The 24,775-nt window shown below is 45.3% G+C and overlaps 1 protein-coding gene across 5 annotated transcripts in view; it reads right to left on the bottom strand.

The window, feature by feature from the left end:
* Positions 1–24,775, bottom strand: part of SEMA3D (semaphorin 3D) — a 281,441-nt gene that overhangs the window by 144,926 nt on the left and 111,740 nt on the right. For all 5 annotated transcript variants that reach the window (XR_014784492.1, XM_084811190.1, XM_084811192.1 and 2 more), the window contains exons 3-4: positions 14,170–14,330; positions 4,094–4,156 (exon numbers count right to left, since the gene is read on the bottom strand). Coding sequence is in view for 4 of the 5 variants with exons in the window: in XM_084811190.1 (XP_084667316.1) it covers positions 4,094–4,156; positions 14,170–14,330 (224 nt within the window). In the remaining variant the exon portion in view is untranslated. The remainder of the gene's footprint in view (positions 1–4,093; positions 4,157–14,169; positions 14,331–24,775) is intronic.

Raw genomic sequence — 24,775 nt, 5'->3', positions numbered from 1 at the left:
TATAGCCTGGTATGATGTCTGAATCAATGAACCACTGCTACACTTCAGAGACGGTTGCACTAAGGAGGCAGGAGGGCATTTAAGAGCGTAGAAAGTCAAATGGACAGATAATAAAAGCAGTTCAACAACTCAAAACAATGGCTGTTGTACATCGGAATCCTCAAACCATGGATTGAGCTATACGTTATGATTAGTGCAAACCATGGTTTGACGTGTTGCCCAAACCCAGACATTGTAAGAGTCAGACATTGGTGGGGGGAAAATGGTGTGGCAGAGACAAGTGGTGGGGGAAGAAAGGAGAGAAGGGGACATTAATGCTAGGCGTTCGGACCATGTTAGTCCTATTCTGCATTGTTTACATTGTTAGTTTCTGGGGCCAGTTCAAGGAGCTAATTTGGGGCCTTTAAATCCCTAAATGGTTTGGGACCACATTGTCTGAAGGACCACTCAGTGACGAACCACTCACCTTCTCAGTGGTGGCCCTAAATGTTGGAACGCCCTCCCCATATGGCCTCATGACAGCTGGCTTTCAAAAAAAATCCCAAAGACACATTGATTCCAGACTGCATTTGGTGCTTTCAAATCATTAACTGCTGCTGCCTGCTGCTCTCTCTCTCTCCCTGTGTTTTTAATTGTAATTTGTATGTTCCTGTTTTTATAATATTGTAAGCCACCTTGTGAGCTGCACAATACACACTGAAAGGCAGGTTAATTTTTCATCATCATCAATCACAGTCCTGTCCAAGGAGGATTATTTACGGGACCCTCAGTGTGTGTTTTGCATTCAGAAAATCCCTAGTTCTGTTCCTGCAGTCTGTAATTAAAGGATCTCAGGGAGTAGCAGATCTCTTTGCATGGGATTTCTGACTGCCAGTTAGAGCACACATTGCTGTATCTACACCAGCCTCATAGGTCTGTCATCATTGCAGCTGCTGACTAATTGTTGTCCTATTAATTCAGAAGTCTCCATTGGTTAATACGCTGCAATAGAGCTGAGCTCAGCACATTCCCAGTAGAAACGGGCTTGTTTCAAAACGCAGAGATGAAAAACAGAGAAAATCCACACGCGTTGCATCTCTCGTTGACTTCAAAGGACCCATGGTGAATGATGGAAACCTAGAAGCTCTATCCTGTAATGAATCCTTTTCTCCCCACCCTGCCCCACTCTGCCCACCCCTCAATAGAACTGTTGCCACAGTTCACTATCCACCCTTTTTGCTCTGCTTCAGTCCATGTTTGTTTGTTTGTTTGTTTATTACATTTATATCCCACCTCTTTTCCTCCTTAAGGAACCCAAGGCAGTGTGCATAATCTTCCTCCTCTCCATTTTATCCTCACAACAACAGCCCTGTGAGGTAGGTTGGGCTGAGAATCTGCGACTGGCCCAAAGTCACCCAGTGAGCATCCATGGCCGAGTGGGGACTAGAACCCAGGTCTCCTGGCTCCCAGTCCAACACTCTCACCACTATACCACACTGGCACACTGTTGTCCTTGAAACATCATCATTTAGCCTCACTGTAGCATGCTGGGTCAGAGCATTCATTATAAAACGCTCAAGAGAATAAAAGGAAAGTCTGCCTTATCAAAGGTTTGACTCTCGCGCATCAATCATTCTATATCAAGCACTTGCATCCTCCCAACATTCCCACACATTCCTCCCACACATGCATTGTGGTGTTTTTATTGTGCTTTTGTATGGATCTGCTTTTAGGTTTTAATTAAGATTTGGTTTTTGACCTGCATTTGATTACTGTTGGCCACCTCGAGCATCAGCTTTGGCGGAAAGGCATGACATACATTAAATCAAAAATAAATCAACCCATCGCACCAAGAAATGGAGTTCAGCCAAAGTTTTTTCTTCCCCCAAAACAGAAGGAGGCAGTGGGGAGAAAGACACTGGGGAGTTGGTGAGGAGGGAAAAAAAAAACCTTTGATGGCAGGGGGAATCTAAACAAATGTGCTCAGGGAGGCAACGGCAGTGGCAGTGATGGTCTTCTATTTGGTTCTTTCTTTAATGAACAGCTTTGCTGCTGTTCACAGCTGCAAGCCACGGCCTGGCAGCCCACTGTTTTCCATCAGGATGTAGCATCATTCCAGAGGCAGGGCGGGGGGAGATGGTGACCTCCCCACATCATCTTTTTTTTTTCCTTCCCAACAATGCATCTGGAACAATGCTACATCCTGATGGACCATCTTTCCAACAGAGGCATGGAGAAGAATGGCAGCCCACACAGCCATGGATTGCATCGCTGCCTCTGCAAATGGTGGAAGAGCTGCAAGTTAAAGGAAGCACTTGGCTCAACAGCACTACAAGAAGGATCTTAGAATTGTTGTAGATCACAAGCTGAATAAGAGCCAACAATGTGATGTGGCTGCAAAAAAGGCAAATGCTATTTGGGGCTGCCTTCATAGAAGCATAGCTTCCAAATCCCAGGAAGTACTAGTTCCCCTCTACTCAGCACTGGTTAGGCCTCATCTGGAGTACTGTGTCCAGTTCTGGACACCACACTTTAAGAAAGATGCAGACAAGCTGGAGAGGGTTCAGAGGAGGGCAACGAGGATGATCAGGGGACTGGAAACAACGCCCTATGAGGAGAGACTGAAAGAACTGGGCTTGTTTAGCCTTGAGAAGAGAAGACTGAGGGAAGGTATGAGAGCACTCTTCAAGTACTTGAAAGGCTGTCACAGAGAAGAAGGCCAGGATTTCTTCTCGATCATCCCAGAATGCAGGACACGGAATAATGGGCTCAAGTTACAGGAAGCCAGATTCCGGCTGAACATCAGGAGAAACTTCCTGTTAGAGCAATATGGCAATGGAACCCATTCCCTAGGGAGGTGGTGGGCTCTCCCACACTGGAGGCATTCAAGATGAGGCTGGACAGCCATCTGTCAGGAATGCTCTGACTTGGATTCCTGAACTGAGCAGGGGGTTGGACTCGATGGCCTTGTAGGCCCCTTCCAACCACACTATTCTATGATTCTATGAGGTGCAGCGGAGGTGAAGATCGCCTCTGCGGCACCTCCTGCTCTGTCCTGGATACTCGTAAGCCTCCAAGATTGGAGGCTTACAAGTACCATAGGATTGTGCCCTTATTTATTTAAGAAAGTTCCTACCTGCTTTTCATTATAAAATAATCCCAAAGCAGGATACAAATAATAATATGCAATAAAAGCATACAACATCACCACCACCCCCAACTGACATTTTTATCTGCTGGAAATAGTTTGATGCCTCTCGATTTATTTGCTTTTAATACTTTGATTGTACCGTATATTGCTTTTGTTGCCTTATATTGTATTACATTGTTTTTAGGTTGTTTCATGTACACCACCTGGAAATCATTTTGGGGATGATGGTGAGGTTTATACATTTTTTCAAATAAATAAATAAATAAGAACAGTCTTGATTTTTAATGGTTTGGATCTACATCTCTTCCCATACACACACACACACACACACACACACACACAGTGCATCTCTCTTTGAGCGCATCTCTTCAAATTCTCTCATGTGAGCGAAGGGTTTCCATTTATTGTTAGAGGTGAGCCAGCGTGGTGTAGTGGTGAGAGTGCTGGACTGGGAGCCGGGAGATCCGGGTTCTAGTCCCCACTCGGCCATGGAAGCTCACTGGGTGACTTTGGGCCCGTCACAGACTCTCAGCCCAACCCACCTCACAGGGTTGTTGTTGTGAGGATAAAATGGAGAGGAGGAGGAGGAGGAGAATGTAAGCCACCTTGGGTTCCTTGCAAGAGGGGAAAAGGCAGGATATAAATGCAATAAATAAAATACAAATAAATAAATAAATAAATGCCCTGTGGTGAGAGGGAAAATGGCACTCCACTTTTGATATTAGGCAGGATGGCCAGGCAAAGCACAGAGATGTGCACAGCTTCCCACAGGGGTCCTTGCAGTATCCAGGCCTTCCCACCATATCCATCCCACTGTCATGACAACGGGCCCTTGGCTAGATAAAATAACAGACAGGTGACAATGCAGCTATGACCCATTTCAGTACACCTGATTAAATCAATATACAGATTTTAACCAGCACCCCCACAAGAGAAAGCAATTTAGATACGTGTTGTACTTACATGGGCATCTTTCCCGGCCAGTTTACATAAATCCACCTTCTCCTTTGCTGCAGGCCAAAATATCTGTAGTGCATTTAGAGGAGGATTTGAGGATTAGAAGATTTACAGCACTCGTTGTGAACTATATTTATGTATTCATTCATTTATCTGTCACATTTGCATTCCTTCCCTGCCTCCAAGGAGCTCAAAGCAAGGTTAACTTGAGGCACAATCCAGCCCCTGATTTTCCTTCTCTCCTCGCAGGCACAGCTCTGCATTCAGGAAAGGATGGGTATTAAGCTTGGCAAGACCCCTGTTTTCCCCTCCCCTGCTGGCCTTAGAATTAAGGCAAAGCAGCAGACATTTTGCTGCCTGAGGTGAAGAGAACATAATACGCCCACTCCTTCCCTGAGCAGAAGGTGACTGGATCGACAGTTGGATCAAGGCAGGCCCTACCATTAGCCAGTGTGTAGTAACTGCCTCAGGCAGCAAATTCTAGAGGGCAGCAGTGGAAGCCCTCTGACAATTTCTCCTGAGCCCCCTGACTATTTCCCTTGGCTAGGGACAGAGCTATATGTGCCATACAGCCTGTCCTGCACTCCCCAAACTAGCCTGCTGCCCTCAGGTACAGTACAGCTCACTGAGCCATCACCAGTATTAAAGTAAAATTCAATTACCAATCCAGGTGGAACAGCTGGGGGATAGGGGGAAGGCGCCATCTTGTCCTTTGCCTAAGGTAGCAACATATTTTGGGCCAGCCCTGTTGATGGGATAGCATCCTGCATTGCATCTGAGGGTGTAGCACACACAGCTCTGCCATACAATATCTTGACACCACTCTCTGCCCCCTAGAATGTGCTGGCTGAAGCAGCCACCTTACTCTGCCTAATGATAGGGCCGGCTCTGCAAAGCAGCATGTTGGATGTTACACGGAATGGGAAGCCAGTATGTGCCTGTTAAAAATTTGCACAAATTACTCAGTACCCTAGACCAGCCTTCCTCAACCTCCTACCTTCCAGATCTTTTGGACTTCAGCTCCCATCAGCCCCAGCCAGCATGGCCAATACTCAGAAATCTTGGGAGTTGTGGTCGAAAACATCTGGAGGGCACCAGGTTGGGGAATGATGCCCTGTACCCTATCACATTTATCCCACTCTTTCTCCAATCCATGCTCAGGGTACATTCAGTGTACGTGCATGGACTTCTTCCATTTTGAAATTCATCTGCGAAACTATGACTTCCCCAAGGCAACCCTTCTACTTTTACATTTTATTTATTTATTTATGACGTCTGTAGGCCGCCTTGTAGGACAAAACCCTCCAAAGGCAGCTGCCAATATATACATTTACGATATATAAACAACAGTAAAATATTAAAACAATAAAAACACCATAATCATTGTCATCATAACATGCATAACTAACATGGACCGGCAAGGCCAACTAAAATGGGTAATGTGTAGCACAGTGAGAACAATAAAATCAAATAGGGTGCAATCCTATGGCTGTCTAGCTGCTGACTAGTGGCCATAGGATTGCTCCCTTAATTAACTGACTTCGGAGCCCACGCTCCGAGGTCGGTTCCCTGCAAACCAACCTCCACCCCCTCCTGTGCTGCCTTGTAGGCAGTGCAGAACGGCCCTGTGCTCCGTGCTTGGAAAAGGAGCGTGGAATGGAGAAAATGGTACGTTCCTGGGGGCATGCTGGGGTGGGGAGGGCAAAAGTGCTGTTCCAATGCTTCCTATGTGTCGTCTGGCATCCCCGCCCCCCACCCTGACTTCCCATGGCTAGACAACTGAAATCAGCTGTCTAGCTGTGAATGTAGGGGAGCTGAAACATGGAGGGGACGATCCCTCCATGCTTCTCTTGCCCTGCATTGGATAGGATTGAGCCCTCCAGCAAAGAGCACATCAGATATACAGCAGCTTGATAAAATCTGGTCCACTTTTGTTGAAGCTTATGTATAATTGTGGGAAAGTTGTGTATGTGTGTGTGTATATATATATATATATATATATATGTATATGTGTATATGTGTATATATATATGCGTTTCATATGTATGCATGGATGTGGATATATACAAATCGATGTACATATATATACTGTGTGTGTGTGTGTGTATATATATATTATATTATTTTTATTTTTATTTTCTTTTGTTGAAATTTCACAGTATAAAATAAATAATAAAAACACTTGATAAAATTTTCATTTAAGAGAAAGCCAAAGTTGGCTTTAAGGCCCACTGAAAGGCCTGCAATGATAAGGCCTGAGATACCTGAGCTGGAACCAAGTTCCACAAACGTATTTATTTATTTATTTCATTTCGCTACTGCCCAACAGCCAAAGCTCTCTGGGAGTGTCACAAAAATCAAAACCAAAAAGCACAGGGTAAAAGAGTATATTTATGTCAAAGCCTGTTCCTCAACCCAGAGTCTCCCAAATCTCTGAGAGAGCTGAGGCACTTTTCTTTTTTCATGAAGTAAAATTTGAGACATACTTCACAGAAGTACCCTCCAAAACATTCTATCTGTTTAAAGTAAAAGCAAGAATTATCTGTTCCCAGACCCCTTCTTCACGTTTTGGCATGACTCTCGCTTCTCATAAATAACAATTAAAACAGGTGAGATCTTGGGAAAGTATTGAATGTATCTCCATCCAAATAGAAACTTCATCCAAATCAACAAATCAGCCCACTGCCCCCATGTATGCCTGAGCAGGGATGTTTTAATTGCCTCTCTAAAACCCTGCAGGGGTAAGCTAAGCATCTGCTCACATCTCCTTCTGTTGACTGTCCACATATTTTTGAGAGCCAGGACTTAAATCATCCATTCATTCATTCATTCATTCATTCAACAAAACAGGCAATTCATAATAGGCTTACTCTTAAATTCTTTTAGTAATCTATAGATCTTGTGACATTTTTACAGTTTAAGATCGGTAAATTCCTGTTGCTGTGGGTTTCATTATATTTGTTTTATAATCTGTTGCTAGTTTTTATCATGTAGCAGGAGACATATAAATGTTGTAAAACAGAAATAAATCAATATCTATCTATCTATCTATCTATCTATCTTTGACCTCAAAGCTATTTTATTATAATGTCTAAAATAATTCAAAAATATGTTATCAATAACTTAAATAAGGTTGGAATATTTAGGCTGCAATACAGCCCCTTGGACACAGCAGGACTTCTAGGCAAATGTACACAGCATCGGGCTATACATCAATTAATTGGTTAGACTGAATAAAAGCCTTTTGATTGGTTAAAAAAAGAACTCCCAATTAACATGGAAGTTGGGGGGGGGAATGCTACCTTGAAATACAAGTACAAAGGAATATTCCACCTTAAAAGTAGTTTCCCCCTTTCTCTCCCACATAGCAGGGACAGAGAATCTCTTCTAAGGTTATGCTTGCTTTGAATATTTGTTTTCTAGTTCAGAACTATTGTTTTATTTGTTGTTGTTCAGTCATTCAGTCGTGTCCGACTCTTCGTGACCCCATGGACCATAGCACGCCAGGCCTTCCTGTCCTGCGCTCTCTCCCGGAGCGTGCTCAAGTTCATATTCATTGCATCGGTGATGCTATCTAGCCATCTCATCCTCTGCCATCCCCTTCTCCTTTTGCCTTCAGTCTTTCCCAGCATCAGGGTCTTTTCCAGAGAGTTTTCTCTTTGCATTAGGTGGCCAAAATATTGGAGCTTCAGCTTCAGTATCTGTCCTTCCAATGAGCACTCAGGTTTGCTTTCCTTTAGGATGGACTGATTTGACCTCCTTGCTGTCCAGGGGACTCGTAAGAGTCTTCTCTAGCACCACAGTTCGAAAGCATCAATTCTTTGGCGCTCAGCCTTCCTTATAGTCCAGCTCTCACAGCCATACATGACTACTGGGAAAACCATAGCTTTGATTAGAAGGACTTTTGTCAGCAAGGTAATGTCTCTGCTTCTTACTATGCTGTCTAGGTTTGCCATAGCTTTCCTCCCAAGGAGCAAGCGTCTCTTAATTTCATGGCTACAGTCACCGTCTGCGGTGATCTTGTACAAATGTATGCAGCTTTACAGTGCAATCCTGATACCTATCTGCACAGAAGTAATGAGATCAGTGGTGGTTAGTCCGAGAGACCCAGGAAATTGGGTATAGCACTGCAGTTTTACAGTGCAATCCTATGCATATCTGCTCAAAAGTAAGTTCAATGAGACTTATTCAAAGTTAAATGTGTCTAGGATTATTGTACTAATTGATGACGGCTGGCGATTACTGGGAGCTGTAGGACTTTTTTCTGTCTAAACATGCATAGGATTGCATCCTTATAGTTTTAAGCCACTGGCTGAAATGAGAAATAAATTAATGGTGCCATCCTAGACACACTTTCCCTGGAGTAAGTCCTGCTGTAAGTCAATGGGGCTTCCTTCTGTTCCAAGTAAGACAGGATTGCACAGTCTTACGATTTGACAGTTTTAGTAATGTCTTTATTGAAACCTGTTGAAGTATCTCTAAAGCCCTTGAAACATCACTTCCTTTATTCTTGTTCTGTGTTATTGTAGGTCTTGCTTTTTTGCTTTGCTATATAGTTGGCTTTCATTGTCCCTGGTATATGTATAAATAAGAAATTCTGGATCGTTCATTATTTTGAGAAACCCAGAAGAACAGAACCTTACAAGGGAAGAGAAATGTCTTTCCTTGGGGAGCACTCCCTCACCAGCAACAGAACTCTCAAGAAGAGTAATTTACACTATGTGCTTAGAAAGAGAGAGTACAATTTCCTGTCCCCAAAGTTTCAAGCCCAAGATGCTCCAAAGAGCAATAGTTTATGATCTATCATCTTTGTGTGTAGAGTGGGAGACCAAAACAGCTTATGCTAGGGAAGGTTCCTGGGAATTTGATCTATTTATCTCTTTGGCCAGATGTGGCTGAAACTCTTAGCACTCACAGGGCTCCAATGTTGGCAGTGTGTCAAAAGTTTGCTTCTCCTTGATAGCATAGTCATTACAACAGACATGGGTGGATCTCGCTAGCAATTCTGCTATGATAAGGATCCTTGCTTGTATCCTTGCTTAGCCTCCCGAACAGTGTGGCCTCTCATAAAAATATGCGACTAACCATATTTCAAGATGAATATTTTAAACGGTGTCATTTTCACATGGCACTTAAGGATATTCTTACCTAACCGTACTCTACTATATCATTGTGGTAATATCATTAACTTGGGGGAGTAATTTTGTGGGCAGGCTGGAAACTACACAAGCCACAACATGGGTGGGTTGTAACCACCTCTGAAACAGACACGTCTGTCCTTATTTTGTATTTTGATAATGTTCATAAATGCTCAGCATATCAATATCATAGCATCAACTGCACTGGTTTAGATACTGGGTTGGTTGGTCAACATGTCCCTGTACAATCACTCAAGTTGGCTAACCGTCTTTGTGTGCACACACCTATCTCCGCTAGATTTATAAGGCTCGGTCTAATTCAGATTTATTTGTGTGGGCTTAAACAATGAAAACAATCTTATTTATTCAACGGCCCAATTCCCATTCCAGACCACTGTATCCATCTTAAATGTCAACAAGTAGTGTTTTCCAGTCATCTTCCTTCAGAGTCATTTATACTAGAATAATCTGCAGGAAAACATTTCATATTCTGATTTACTGCTTAGGTCCCGGGTGGCTACCTGTAATGGAATGTATTTTGTCAGATGACTCTAAATTCCAAGGAGCACAAAGGACATGCTTCAGACCCTTGTAGCTCCCAGTCAGTCTAAACACAGCACAGCACAAACACCACATTCTGACACTTATTTGCTACAGAGTACCTTTCAAGCACAGGAGTCTTTTAAGTGAGTTTGATATACACAAAAAACATGGCATGGTACGTATATTGTGATCAGGGGTGCAACTACAAAGACTCATTAAAGGGAAAGATGGACAGGCAAGGCCTTCCGAACCAACATTCTGAAAGCCAGACCTATAAATCCACAGTGGAGGACTTAAAGAGGTATGCTGGTTGCCAAAAGACCTGAGCACCCACAGATCCCACTGGGATCACTATGGAAGTAAAACAGCTTAGAAGAGCAGCTTACCTTTTATAGTACTTAAAATATGTTGCTCTGCGGTGATGGTCGATGATAAACCTCAGAGAGAAGCTTATCAGACATAGACAGACTCTGCTACAAAAGTGTAAACAAAAACTGTAATTTATCCCTGCAAGTCCCTAACCACAGCCAAGGGCAACAAAGAGCTGTGGTTAAGACAACCAGGAGAAGTTGGTGGATCAGCTTGTATGTTTGTTTATTTGCTAGAAGATGTTGCAAGCATTTGTACAGTATGGGAATCAGTAGGAATGAAAAGCTTGGGCATGGTAAATACATACATAAAGAGGGGATTATTTTCCCCCTGATTGTTCTAAAGTAAACTGTGGTTGGACATAGATGAATTTCTTTGGAGCACCAACCTAAGTAGGTGATTTCAAAGCCTTTATTCTCTCCCTTCCATTTAATCCAGATCCACTGAATGGAATAACTATCAGAAACATTTATCTTCATTTTTTAATGAGCCAATATTTGTGAAAAAGAATAATAAATCTACTGTACATTTTTCAGTTATACCAAATTCACACTACCCAAAACCATACATTAAACAGAATGCAGTTAAATATCAAATATTAAATATCTACACTTTCCTGATGTTTTGGATCAAAGTTTGCGTGTCAAAAAATGAGTACAAAAATGTGCACAGTACAGAAAAGTGTGAACAAAACTGAGCACATTATGGAGAGATGCACAGGAAAAATGCCTGCAAAAATGCATATGATTTGAAAAATTTATTTTTATTTATTTCATTTCTATACCGCCCAATAGCCGAAGCTCTCTGGACGGTTCACAAAAATTAAAATGTGATTTCACAAAAAAATAAAAAAATGTGTTGAAAAATACATACACAAAGGATACGTTTTGAGAAACGCACACAAAAATATGTAAAGAAGTTAGTGTTGAGTTTTAAAGGAAGTTTGCAAACAGATTCAGAAACAGGATGGAATGAACTTAACTTTGGAAAAATGGGAAAATGAGCAAAAGTGCACGTGACAGATTTGTCCATCCCTAGTGGATGGTGACCCCTTGACTACTTTCAGTGATACAGTTCCATGGCTCTTCAGGCAGTCTCACCACTGTGTAGATGGGAATGACTGGCTTGCTGCCCCATACTCTTTCTGAGATGAAGAGGAGGAGGAAAAAAGAGGAGTCACCTTAGAGGAAGCCGCCCTCTTTAGCTGTTGTGGCTATCTTCTCAAAGAAGCACCGTGAACCATTGCACCAGTGGCATCAGCCAACTTTCATCTGGTTGCTCCTGCAGCAAACTGATCCATGCGTGAGTGACTTACACATCTTCAGGCATGGTTTCCAGATCTTGTTTGGAGGGGTGTAGGGATGTACAAATCCCTTACCTTGTTCCACTGAGGGGCATCTGCAGTGGGGGGGAGGCACTCCGTCCCTCCCCTCGGAATCCTGCCCGGCCAGCTCTGCTCAGTGGCCAAACTGCGGAGCTGCTGGCCGACTCCAGCCACCCGCAGCCAGACATCCGGCCGCTGGGCAGCCCTGCAGGGACACAAATGGCGGCTGTCATAGCCGCCGCCATTTGCATCCCTGTATTGAGCTGTGATAGGCTACATAAATATTTACGTAGCCTATCATGGCAGGGGGTGGAACCCCAGCATATGCAAATGGCGGCTACCGCCATTTGCGTACGCTGGGGTTTTTTTCCCCCTGCCATGATAGGCTACGTAAGTATTTATGTAGCCTATCATGGCTTGAAGAGGAGGAAGTGAATGGCGGCCGCAGGACGGCCACCTTTCGCAAAGCAGCACAGACGGGAGCAGGTAAGTGCTCCGTTTCACACGCCTTTCGTGGGGCGGGGGCAGCGGGGACTTCGTCCCGCACGCCTTTCATGGGGGGGGCGGGGGCTTCGTTCCACGATGGATTTCGGGGGCCGAATGCACTGGCATTCGGCCTCACCGAGATCCGTCGCAGAATTCTCTGACATCCCTAGAGGGGTGTGGGAAATAAATGTGTCCCCTCTGGCAATATGGAGATGTGTATCTCCCCCTCCTTTCACACAAGACCAGGAAGTCGTCACAGAGGAAGAATGAGACTTTTATCTGTTTTACCTCTTTATTTCAGTCAAACATCCAAAACCATCAGTGGGGGCTGGTGGCTTCATTCTGGGTCTCAGCCAGAACTCTAACAGTAGCTATCCAAGGTGCTGAACCCTACAAAAGGCTCAGTACCTTGGATGGCTCCTTTAGAGTTCTGGCTGGTTCTGACTGAAACCCAGAATGGGATCATAGCCCCACCAAATTTGGAGCCACCAGACTCCACTGAAAACCACCCTCAGGATCGTCTCTCAGTCTCTACAGCCTTGGAATTCATATTATCAAAACACCAATTAGTTAAAAAGCGCCTATCCAGTTCTGTGGCCCCCCACTTCCCCTCCATCAGGACCACTGCACTGGTGCTGTCTATGACCCAGGTAAACTGATTTCTGAATGGAGATCGGGTCACACATTCACTTGCTTACTCTGCCACAATATTTCTCAGCAGAATTTTTGAACTATCCACATTGAAAAGCATTGTGTTAGACCTTGTCTGCATCAAGAGAATAAGGTGGGAATGAGGCAGACTGTACTACTTCAGACTCCGGGTGAAGATCATTTTTTTTGTCCCTTTACTTTTTTTTTTTTTAAAGCAACTTCAAACTAACATTTGAGGGAACTGGCTGGGCCAGAAACTTCCCCAGTATTCTAATTTGTTTTAAGTATTAAGAGTTGTCGCTGTGGTTTTTCCCGGGGGGAGCGATCAAAAGCAGAATCTCCACCTGCACCCTGAAGTGGTGCAGTCCACTCTACCACTTCATTCTGCTACATATGATGACTAAGCCTTAGAGTTTCCATATCCCCTGATGTCATCTGCCATCTGTGGTGATCAGTCAGTGATGACTCCTTCAGATTTGCAAGTCATACCCACACCCAATGAGTGAAGGTCCATGTGTGAACCAGTGGCTTAAAAACATTGGCCAGAGGGATAAAAAAGGTAAAGGTGTCCCCAACCAGTCGTGTCCGACTCTAGGGTGCGGTGCTCATCCCTGTTTCTAAGCCAAAGAGCCAGCGCTGTCCGAAGACGCTTCCGTGGTCATGTGGCCGGCATGACTGAACACCGAGGTGCACGGAACGCTGTTACCTTTCCCGCCGAGGCGGTACCTATTTATCTACTTGCAATTTCTTGCTTTCGAACTGCTAGGTTGGCAGGAGCTGGGACTGAAGACGGGAGCTCAGTCCGTCACGCAGCACTCGGGTCTCGAACTGCTGTCCTGCCGACCTTCCAGTCTGCAGTTCAGCATCTTAACCACTAAGCCACCGCGGCCCTATGGCGCTAATTCCGTCTTCTAAATAAAAAGTGAATCATTATGTTTCTGCTTTATCTTAAGTAGCGTTTAAGGGGACTTGAATAGCTTTGATTATTGAGTGAAGGAGGCTCATTATTAAAAACGTGATGAAGGATGAGATATGGTAATGGATGTTCAAGTAAATGCTCCAAGGCATGCATATGCACGTGCGTGCACATGCTGGTAATATTTCTAAAATGTTTTCAAAAAACGTAATTAAGCATGAGATCCTACTGTAAAGGGTCAAACACTTTGGCCAATCAAGTCTGCACATAGGTCAATCGGTATAATCGAGATGAAACCATGGCTAAGTGAAGAGTGACTTCACCTGGAGCTTGTTGTCATAATACACTGGGAAAGAAGGAAAGAGATGTTACCTTTTGCTTACGTTCTAGCTATATCGAAGAGAAAAGTCCAACTGATATTTGTCATATTATATTACTTTATTGCTACGAGAGGTCACGCACACTGACAAACTCAGTTTATTAAAAGCAAACCATGTAACAATGGGGGGTTAGGTGATTAAATCCTTCCAATGAGGCATGACATGCTCCATCAGCTCCTAACCCAGTGAAGGCAGTGGGTCTGGGGAGGCAGACGGGTTATAAGCAAACTTATCAGTTGAATTGCTCAAATATATATCCATGATTATAAACTGACCTTCTTTACATTTTTGTTTAAGTCAACCAAGCTGAGCAGAAAAATGTGGTCCTTAGCACCGAGCAGCAGACGACCCCTTTCTTCATCGAGCAGCAGGGTTCGAAAATCCAGCCCCTCCGCCGAGCCCGGGAATGGAACACAGCTGTTGGAAAGCAGCAAGTCTGTGAGAGAATGAAGAAAATCTTTAGAATCAAAAATGTATACACACGGCTCATGGGTGTCTTCTATAAATATATGCACCCAGCATGGTCTTCACTGGTTAAAATAACTTACTGGAGCAAACAAGATTTCTTCCTAGAGGACGGAGCAGGGGTGGGCTGCAATGGGGGAAGGTTAGCACAGTACTTTTCTCTCCCTCTTTTTATAAAGTTTTACAGTACACCTCTTTGGTTTCTTATATGGCTTTATGGGCTAAAGTGGTCAAGAGGTTAGAGCAACTTCCTTAACAGGAAACACTAAGTGTTTGGGGGGCTTTCTAGTTTAGAAACATTATGACTGCTGCATACACAGGGCTGGTCCAAGATACATACACATACCGTGCAAAGTCAAGGTACACAGCAGGGCTGACCAAGACACTTTGCTGCCTGAGGCAAAGGACAAGATGGCACCTCTTTCGCATTCCATGTACAGAAGCTGGCCAGACTGATAGATCTGCATACATAGGGTATGTATACATAGGGTATGTATACACATACATAGGGTATGTATACCCTACCTGCATACTTAGGGTTGGTCCAAGATACATGCATGCACACACGCATGCACACTGTGCAAAGTCAAGGTGCACAGCGGTTGACCTAGACACTTTGCTGCCTGAGGCTAGGGATGTACCAAAGTCACTTACCTAGTCCCGCAGCTTGCTTCGCGGTGCAGTTCAGGCCGGGGGGGAGGCGCCCCGCCTCGCCTGGCTGAAATTCAGGCCAGGGAGAAGCGCCCCGTCTCCCCGGCCACGAAATACAAAGTGGAAAAAACAACAACACCCGTGATAGGCTATGTAACGATTTACGCAGCCTATCACGGCTAGATTTCCAAAGTCAGCCGTGATAGGCTATGTAAATCGTCACGTAGCCTATCACGTTTTTTTTTTTTACTTTACTTTGTAATGGTGGCGGTGGCAGCCGGTCAGAAGACCGGCTGCCGCCCCCGCCCCCGACGAAAAGCCGACGAACCACCACCGGGACCCGCCGCCGGGAGGGACATTCGCCAAAGGTAAGTCCCATCCCAGGGGGGCGGAGAATTTCACCGCCGATTTCGGGGGGCCGAATGCGTTGGCACTCGGCCCCCAAAGATTCGGGGAGAAATTCTCCGCCATCCCTAGATTTACTTCACCTCTGGTGTCAGAGTCACTGCCCGCTGGTGCATCCTCCACTGCCCCAGGAGGCAGCAGGCTAGCTTAGGCGGTACAGGACAGGCTACGTGGCACACACAGCTCTGTCCTCCAACACCTTGCAACTGCTCATCACCTCCCTGACATGCAAGTGCTCATCACCACCCCAACATCTGCCACCCGAGACAGTTGCCTCAGTCTGCCTAATGATAGGACTGGTCCTGAGCAGTACCTAGTTTCAGCCCTGAACCCTGAGGCAGGTTCTAGAAATCCGCAAAGCTAAGTGTTTGGGGTTTTCTAGTATATTCCTATATTCTGGTGCTTAGGGATGGGCGAACTCACCTTAGTTCGCCTCACGCGTGTCAAGCTGCCAGGTGGTCCGTGGGTGCCCAGTGAGCAGCGCATGGCCTCTCACTTCTTCACCAAGCCACCATTTTGTATAAAAATGGTGACTTCTCCTTTTACGTAAAGGCTGATTTTGTGTGAGCGATGGCCATAAGGAGGCCCATTTATGCAAAATTCCATGCTTCTGGGGGGTCGAGCTAGTGAGGAATGGCCAAACCTCGAGCCCCAACTGGATGCCCGTGACATCCCTACTGGTGCTTAAATAGCCAAGTTGTTTTGATACAAGCACTCCTCACCCTCCTTGGTGGAAAAAATGCAATAACAATGCATTAAATAATGAACAAGCTGCTGCCCATTCATGATACCCCAAACTGGCTGCCTAAAGCAGCAACCTCACCCTGCATAATAGAAGGAGGATTCCCCCCCCCTCTATAAAAACTTTAATCACCCAATGAAATTGACAGACAGTAAGTTCAGGACTGGCAAAAGTTAGTTTCTCTTCACAATGGAATTCACAGCCATTTGCATTTGAAGGGACGATAAAATTCAACCGTTATTATTGGCCACATCACTTAGCTGGAACCAGCGTGGTTTAAAATGTGTTGGTGTATGACATTCCAGGTTCAGTGTCCCCAAAGCCATGAAGAACGCTCAGCCTGCAATCCTAAACAGCCTTACTAGGGAGTAAGCCTCCCTGACCATTCTGGGGCTTACTTCTGAGTAAACATGCATAGGTTCTGGCTGCACGTGACCCTGGGCCAGCCATCGACTTTCACACTAGACCCTACCTCACAGAACCAGGGGGTTGTATCTAATGTTAGCCTAACCTAAATCCCATTTGTTTCAATGGGTCTACTTTAAGTAGGGCTAACACTGGAGACAACCCATTGTGGGGATAAAATGGTGGGTGGAAGAAACATGTGACTACATAGATGAAAGGAAGAACTATATAATAGATACATAGGTAGACAGACAGACAGACAGACAGACAGACAGATATCCTCCATGTTTAGGAGCACTATACTTCTGTGTATCAAACCCAGGAGTGGGGAAACAGGAAGGTAGTCTCATTTATGCCTTTCTTATGAGCTGCCTGGTTGTCAACAACTGCTGCTGTAAACAGAATGCTGGATCAGACATTGCTTAGTCTGATGCAGCCAAACAGTTCTTATGTGCTTTCACAGGGGCAGAAGTCCCCTATGAAAAAGGTTGTTGTTAATAGGGATGTACGAAAGTTTTGCCACGGATCTCAGGAAGGCCGAATGCCAGCGCATTCGGCCCCCGAAATCAGTGGCGGAATAGCCCCCCGCCCGGGACGGGACTTACCTTAGGCGGATCTTCCTGGCGGCGGCTCCGGCGGCGGCTCCAGTGGCAGTGCGGCGGCTGCAGCGGCCGGTCTTCCGACCAGCTGCCGCTGCCGCCATTTCCAGGTAAAAAACAAAACGTGATAGGCTACGTAAAGATTTATGTAACCTATCACAGCTAGATTTTAAAAAAAAACACCGTGATAGTCTACATAAATGTTTACGTAGCCTATCATGGCTGATTTAAAACAAAAACAAAAAAAACATGCGCGTACACAAATGGCGGCGCCCATGGGCGCTGCCATTTGCGTATGCACATTTTTGTTGTTGTTGTTTTTTTTAATCAGCCGTGATGGGCTACGTAAACATTTACGTAGCCTATCATGGCTGACTGCAGGGACGCAAACGGCGGCGGCTACGGCTGCCACCATTTGCGTCCCTGCTAGCCAGCGGCCGGATGTCCGGCTGCTGGCGGAGCCGGCCGGCGGCTCCGCAGAATCGCTGCGGAGCGCAGCTGGCCAGCCAGGATTCCGGGGGGGAGGAACAGAGCGCCTCCCCCCCCGGCCAGGATTCCGGGGGGAGGGACGGAAAGCCTCCCCCCCAGCATCAGCATAATCCACGGAAAGGTAAGTACCTTTTGTACATCCCTAGTTGTTAATCATCGCAGGAGCACTTTCCGCAATCTGTATCTCATTCCTTCCTGTACATACAGGTCACTGTGGTTACATTCCCATGGGCCACTGTAATCTGCAGATTTGAGCTCAAGGAAGGGGCTCGGTATCACCGCATCAACTCCTGCAACCAGGGAAGTACACAACGGAGCATGTCTGTTGAAGGAAGTGGTTGCTGTGGTGTGGGATGAGTTCCCTCCTTGCACATTGCACTGTTCATATGAATATACCACTCGCAAGAACCACAAAATATCCACGAGTGGCAGGTGGCCACTCTGCTCAATTCATGTGGATGTCAGGAGAGCCCTAGTGGCCTCTTTCAGTACACTCTAATAGCCAACTCAAGACACAGACGAAAGGATTCTTTTTCAAGGCTTTAATCCTTTTACAACTTAATGACTCTTTCAGATGCTAATCACCAGTGACTAAGCAATGAACAGCGGAGTAGCCTATGCTCCAGATAGGCAGTTGGTCCCCATTTGAAGGAGAATCACTTGAAGACCCTGAACTTATGGGCTAGGGAGAGATCTTCCCTCTTTCCCTTGGGTCCACGGAAGGCGGCCATTGCTTGCGTGCCAAACGGGCGCTACGCCTCCTTTCCGCGCCCTTCATCACTCATTGCTCCCTGCGTATGCATCGAGCATCTAGCAAGCCCCCCTCCAGCACTCTCTCACTCCCCGGGTCACTATCAATCTCAGGAATGCCGGCAGGAGGAATCTCTGCCAGCTGCTGGGTCTGTGAGAGATGAGCTGGCTCCTCTCCCATGGATTGCTGATCCTCCTCAGAATCAGAACTGCTCTGGGGTTCTATCGGCTCTGTTTCCACCCTGACAGTGGTAGACATGAAGGGCAAACACATTGCAAAACAGTGTAAACAACGGTCAACTTCCAGCTTTCCAGGGGGTGCCAGAAGTCAGGAACGTACCTGCAGATGTGGTGGGATTGTGCAGAAGTTCAACCATTCTGGAGGGCAGTGACAGCAGAGATTGACCATATTACAAACCAAAATATCCCACATAGGCCAAATCTAGCAGTTCATAGGGGAGGCCAGTGATTTAAACAGCAAGGAGCTGATTACTCATTTACCTGTAGCTGCCAGAGCCATGATAGCTAGATTTTAGAAGGGATTCACCTTCCACAGGGATTAGATTCCTGGTATGCCATGGTCTGGCAAATCGCCATAACGGAAAAAAATATTGCACAAGTTGAAGGTGGCCAGTGGTCAAAGTAAACACGATTCATTCCATACGATCTGGTTTGACTTTATCTCATAGACGAACAGAACAGAACATCGATATTTGACTCCCTCGCAGTCGCACTACAAAACCCTATGGCTTTTATAAGGAAGAAAACAGATGAAGAATAATCCTGAGTCTGTCTGATAAAATATCTAGTTACACTGGCAAGAATCACCTGTGACCTCTGTGCACCCATTAAGACATAACTGTATGTTAAGAAAATGTAATCCTGATGGAATTTGTTTTATTTCAGTTTCTATTTTGCTTTGGTTTGGTTTTGCTTTCGTAGTGTTACTGAAATTCAATAAAAATTTGTATTAAAAAAAATCAGCTTTCAATCCATGCTCTGCGCACCTGTGGGGTTTTGTACCTTCCCAATATAGCAACCTCTCTCTGCTCCATGCGTTAAAATACTCATGAGCTTAAAAAAGAAGTTTGCAGTTCAGTAGGAAGATGGATGAATTTCCCCAGCCCTGCTCCAAATCCCAACGTTGACCGAAGACAGGGAGGTCTTTTCAGTGGTTGTGTCTTCCTTACTGAATTCCATCCTCAGACTGGTGTGGATCTTCTAACAGTACAATCCTACACATGCCTACTCAGAAGTAAGCCTCATTTCATTCAATGGGATTGACTCACGAGTAATTGGGCATAGGGTCTCAGCCTCAGGGCCAAAACAGACATTATTTTAAATCTGCATCTATAAGCTATGTCTCTTTTTTTTTCATTTTTACTCTAGAATAGGCACAGCAAGCCCAATCTGGATCTTGAAAGCCCCCTTCCCGCCCCCATGCTAGGATCGTGATTGAGGCTGGGCCCCCTGCACCCTCTCTAGAGTGAAAATAGGGGAAATATGTAGCTGCTAGACCCTGATTTAAAGTAATATCATTTGGGCTCTAAGAGCATGTAATCCCCTAGGGAGATGGTGGGCTCTCCCACACTGGAGGCGTTCAAGACGAGGCTGGACAGCCATCTGTCGGGGATGCTCTGACTTGGATTCCTGCACTGAGCAGGGGGTTGGACTCGATGGTCTTGTAGGCCCCTTCCAACCCTACTATTCTATGATTCTATGAGGCTGGACAGCCACCTGTCAGGGATGCTCTGACTTGGATTCCTGCACTGAGCAGGGGGTTGGACTCGATGGCCTTGTAGGCCCCTTCCAACCCTACTATTCTATGATTCTATGATAATTCTTCCTCTAACTCAGCCCAAGAGTAAACTTTCTTGGGTGGAAGACTGAAAGTGTGCCTCCAATTTTAATTCAGAAAGAAAGTTGTCTTAGCTCTCAAAGATTTGAGACACCGTGCTTTACAAGATCATTCCCTACAGTGCCTGGGCCTGGCACTGCAATCGCTTGAGCAAGTCTCGTGTCACGGAGAGGGTGACACTTAATGCAGGCAGCCTTGGATTCTCCCCGCCGGACAGCCATAAAGCTCAGCGGATCACCTTCAGGCCACTCCATCTCTTTCCGCTTCTCTCAGTGAGTCACGGGTTTGTTGTGAGGATAGAATAGGTGGAGAAACATTCACACTTTGCTGAAAAGGTGGGCTAAGAGCACCCTAAACAGAGTGCATCCATCTAATGCGAGTCGACTTTAGGGCCGAGCCAAAATCCTCTGCCCCGTTAGCCACCCCCATTTCCAGGTGGCGAATGGGTGTGGCCATTTCAGGAGCTCCGTTAGTCCATTTAAAAGGCAAGGGGGGTAGAGGGAAGAACAGCACTGCAACTGCAGGCAGGAGTTTAGCCTTCTATTAGCTGTTAGAAGAACTAAGATCTGCCTTCCCCTCCCACAAAACAACTTCTTATTCATTCATTTCATTTCTATACCACCCAATAGCCAAAGCTCTCTGGGCAGTTCACAAAAATTAGAACCGAAAAGCACACCAGCTCACACAGCTTTACTACACAAAAGGCAGAAAGGCAGGACAGACAATTTTCTTGTGTGATGGAGCCAGGAGAAGGAAATAATTAGCTACGCTCCTCCAGAGCATTGTCTATTTCAAGCACAAAAGGGCAAGGAGCAGGAAATTGTGAATATAAACACATGAATCTGCCTCATATTTAGTTTATCTCACAGAGCACTGTCTAATCTGACTGGCAGCAGCTTTCTAAGTTCTCTGGAACAGGGTTTTCTTCCCCGCCTAGGCCTGTCCCCTGAGATCCTTTAAACTTGAGATGGCAGGGACTGAAGCAGTGTGGAAAGCAAATACTCTGCAACCTACCTATTGGCCTTTCGAGCAGTTCTCTAATACTATACTATTGCTGGTCAACTGTGGATTCTAAAGTGGTAGGGCCCATCAACAGTAAGACAGCGCAGGACCGGCCCTGAGAGATTGTGCTGTCTGAGGCAGATGACAAGATCTTGCTCCCCTCCATTCCATGGATAGAAGCCCACCAGACCGGCAGTTGAACCTTACTTCAAGAGTGGGAAAGGGAAAGCATCCTCCAACACACCCAAAGGCACCAGGCTAGCTTAGAGTGTGCAGGAATCAAGCCACGTGGCACACACAGCTCTGCCCTCCAAGAAAGGGGGATAACTGGGGGCCCCAGGGATTGCCACTGCTGCCCCACAGCATGGGCCGCCTGAGATGGTTGCCTCACTCTGCCTAATGGCAGGGCTGGCCCTGAGCCAGCGTAACCGCCAGCTTACAGAACTGACTCAGGATGACAGCATTAAACAACTAGGTTAAAGCAATGCTTAACCAATGTGGAGAGGGCAGATAATACAGTAGGAAAAGGGGGATGAAGCTAACAGCACTAGGATTTCAAGGCTGTTATCAGGTATTATTTGCAGGATTTTCTCTCCAACGAAGTAAGAGATTAATGAACCTCTACAGGCTCGTGTATTTCAACAAAGCCATTTCTGTTTTAGTCTCCAGTCTCTCTCCTGGGCGCAGACATTGAATCAAATCATGTCTGACTCTGTCAGGTCGAGTAACGAGCACGTGCAAGAACACAACTACTTTTCACCTCCAACCCAATGCCTGAATCTGGGCATTCAATGTACTGTTTGTGGGTCCAGCTCCCACATGTCATAAAATGCCCCCCAAACACAATGCGTTATTGGAAGACAGGTTTTTAGGCTCACAAGCAATGCAAGAAAATGTCTGTCTTTACAAGGAAAATGTAAAGGGCAAGAAATGGCTCACAGTTAAAATAAATGACTGGGATGATGGAAGATTAAAGCTTATGTCTAGATTTCTTCATGCTCAGTGCAATTCTAAACACCTGTGAGCGTGCAGCATTTCTGCTTCATCATAAGCTAAATTCCACATTCATGGAAAGTCCAAATAACAAATTAAGAAACTGAAATACAACATTTTAAACTGGCCAAGTGAAACGAGTTGCTTTTGGTCTAACTTGCCAGTTTGGGGTATTCTCTGTTTGTTGGTAAATCTGCAAGTTTAGCATAATATATCCCTTGAACACAAAGATACTGGGGGGAAAGTTTCTCTGCATGTTTAGGATCCTGCTCTATGCCCAGGATTCAAGGTATGCCTAGCGATGTGGAAGCCTGGAAATAAACACAAAAAACATGAAAAAAATCAGGGAGGGAGAAGTATTTGTTCCCCAGGGACTTTTTTGTCTTTGGAAAAAGTGAGGATTCCCCACCCCCATTTTTGCCATGTTTCCCCCATGTTTTTCCAAGCCGTCACATCTCTAGTTATGTCCAAGGGCTTAAGCATGCACAATGAAAGTGACGGAGGTTTCTCCATTTGAAAAACTAACTGCTTTTGAAAGTCCACTCACATTTAAATGTGGTTTGCTATCTGGCACAGGGTAAAATAGGGGAGTTTCTGTTGGCAAAGGATAAAGCCTCTTTAGGCACACATGAACTAGCTGGCATATCATCAGATCCCAAGCTATGTTTCAGGTTCAAACAGCAGCTCAACCCACACATCTCTAAGGAAGCTAGGAAAGATGTTGCATGCATTGTAATGCAGCATCTTCCTTGAGCGCTGAGAGGTCACAATGAAACTTGGAATGCACATTTATGATCTAATTCTTAATTTGAGGTTTGAACCACAGCTTAACTCCTCACACACAGCTTTCAATGGAGAGAAAATACATGGTAATGAGATATATAAAACAAGGTCTGCTGACTGACTTACTCATGTAACCTCTGGAAGACAGATGTACTAAAATTTAGAAACAGCTTGACAATTTAGACTCTCGCCCCGTACTACTGATAGGATTAGAAACTGACACATTACATTTTGGCAAAACATCTCTAGGAGTAGCATTTGCTCCAGGTTACTCAGGCCAACTATTCTTACTAGAGAAGCAGTCTTCATAGACAAAGGTTCCCTCTGATAGGCCAGTCCTTTGAGAAATAAATTGAAATGAGATAATAATTATCTAAGTTATCAGAAAAAGATGAAGGTCTACTGATGTGTCTGTTTTTCTCCTTTTAGGGCTCGATCCTATGGGGATGGGCATCCACCTCTGAACTCAGAGGTGACCGCCTATCCAATGCAGGGCAGGAGAAGCACGGAGGGGATCATTCCCTCCATGCTTCTCCTGCCCTGCATTTTCAGCTAGACAGCCAATATCGGATGTGTCGTACCAGCATTTCTGCCCTCCCCACCCTGGAATGCCCCCCAGAACACTCTGTTTTGGCCACTCCATGCTTCTCTTGTGAGCGGAGAGCACAGGGCTGTTCTGTAGTGCCTGCGAGGCAGCACGGAAGGGGGGAAGGTTGGTTCTCCGGGAACTGACCTCGGAGCACGGGCTCCAAGGTCGGTTCCCAGAAAACCACATATCCACTTAACAAGATCAGCCTCGGATGGCCTTCTCTCTATCCCATTAGCCAGGACAGCTAGGCTGGTGAGGATGAGGGAGAGGGCTTTCTCTGTGGTGGCCCCCACTCTGTGGAACTCCCATCCTAGGGAACTCTGCCATGTTCCCTCTTTAATGAGCTTCCGCCACGCATTAAAAACATGGTTGTTCAGGCAGGCATTTGGGGTGGGTTAGGGTATTTTCATGATGTTTTTAATGTAGAATTTCATTGTTTTAACTGTTTTGTTGGTGTACATCACCCAGAGTGGCTGGGTGACCAGCCAGATGGGTAAATAACTAAATAAATAAATATCCTATGGCCATGTAGCCACTGACTAGCGGCCATGATAAGATTGCTCCCTCCATTTATCTAAGCATATCTACACTGCAGACATACTGGTTTTATAGTCATTCCTTCTCCACAGGGAGCTCTGGGAACTGTAGTTGAGGGGAACTAAAGATCTCTAACAGAGAATTGTCACAACCTACGCCAAACTAGTTTCCAGGATTTGGGGTGGGGGAGCCATGTCAGTTAAAATACTTTAGAACCTGTATACATTTGCAGCATAGGCATAGATCTACTATTTGTCCTTCTCCCCCACCCCCACACCTCCTCTTCCAGCTTATATCTTTGGAGCAAAATGTAGTATTGCCATTGGTGCAAGTCACTCACATGTCTAGTTTAAAAGAAATGATATATTATTTAGATAATGCTCTCATATTACACAGGAGAAGAACTAATGAGATGTAGGGTTATTAATAGAGTGAAAATTCTCCCCAGTGGTTCTTTATCTGAACCTTGGTGGAATGTAATTATTATATTCATGGTAGGTTTTTCTCCATTCTTTGGCAACTTTCAGCAGGGGTGGACAAAAAATAGATCTCCTGATATTTTGGACTTCCCAGCATTCCTTACCATTGGACATGTTGACAGGCCAAATTCCAA

This window comes from Heloderma suspectum, chromosome 7, assembly GCF_057233095.1.
Source record: "Heloderma suspectum isolate Gila_16-S chromosome 7, 16-S_ref, whole genome shotgun sequence".
NCBI classification, from domain to species: domain Eukaryota; kingdom Metazoa; phylum Chordata; class Lepidosauria; order Squamata; family Helodermatidae; genus Heloderma; species Heloderma suspectum.
The sequence above is the reverse complement of the archived record's forward strand: the minus strand, read 5'-3'. Positions and strand labels throughout refer to the sequence as shown.